Below are 790 nucleotides of genomic sequence, written 5' to 3'. Positions count from 1 at the left end.
CAGCAGAAGTAGAAGCGGCGGCGGCAGCAGCAGCAGCAGCAGCAGCAGCAAAAGTTTCTTCGCACTTGTTATTAAATATGGGCTGCAGCAAATGAGTTGCTGCTGTTCTCAGCACCTGAATTACAGCGCGGCGCAGCTGGGCAAAGGCCTCATCGTCTTTTGGGCCCCACTTGCCTCCATTCGCTGCTGCTGCTGCTGCTGCTGCTGCTGTTACATCTGCTGCTGCTCTTGCTGACCTTATCGCTGCTGCTGCTTCCAGTGGAGTTGCCAGCGATGGCAATGGTGCTGCTTCTGTTGCTGCCGTTGTAGCTGCTGGTGCTGCTGGTTCTTCTGCAGCTGCTGCTGTTGCTGCTGTTGCAGCTGTTGCTGCTGTGCCTGTTCCTGCTGCTGCTGTTGCTTCTGCTGCTGCTGAGGAGTTTGCAGAATCATGAGTGCTATCTGCAAGCCTCAAATGCCCCCGCGCTTCTTCACTGCTGTCTGCAGCAGCAACAGCAGCAGCAGCAGCAGCAGGAGTGGGGGGGACCTGATCGCCCTCGTCTGACCGCGTGTCTGCTGCTGCTGCTGCTGCTTCTGGCTTGCGCGGCGGCTGAGGTACCAAGACCCTGGAGAGGACCGCAGCAAACTTGGCAGCAGCAGCAGCAAACCTGAATCCGTCTGCTGCAGCAAAAGCAACGGGGGGCTGCGCTGCTTCTCTGCAAAGTGCAGCAAGGGCCTCGGAAATGTGGGGCCCCCGCTGCAGCACGAGGTGTACGTACACCTCAGCTAGCCCCGAAAGGGGCCCCCAGTGGCT

At 59.2% G+C, this 790-nt stretch overlaps 1 protein-coding gene across 1 annotated transcript in view; it reads right to left on the bottom strand.

The window, feature by feature from the left end:
* Positions 1-790, bottom strand: part of ETH_00039660 (uncharacterized protein) — a gene marked incomplete at both ends in the record, with an annotated part of 3,629 nt that overhangs the window by 2,654 nt on the left and 185 nt on the right. Inside the window, one exon of the mRNA XM_013374095.1 lies at positions 66-657. Coding sequence (XP_013229549.1) covers positions 66-657 — 592 coding nt within the window. The remainder of the gene's footprint in view (positions 1-65; positions 658-790) is intronic.

The sequence above is a fragment of the Eimeria tenella genome, genomic scaffold, assembly GCF_000499545.2.
Source record: "Eimeria tenella Houghton genomic scaffold, Eth_scaff1904, whole genome shotgun sequence".
Taxonomy (NCBI): Eukaryota; Apicomplexa; class Conoidasida; order Eucoccidiorida; family Eimeriidae; genus Eimeria; species Eimeria tenella.
The sequence above is the reverse complement of the archived record's forward strand: the minus strand, read 5'-3'. Positions and strand labels throughout refer to the sequence as shown.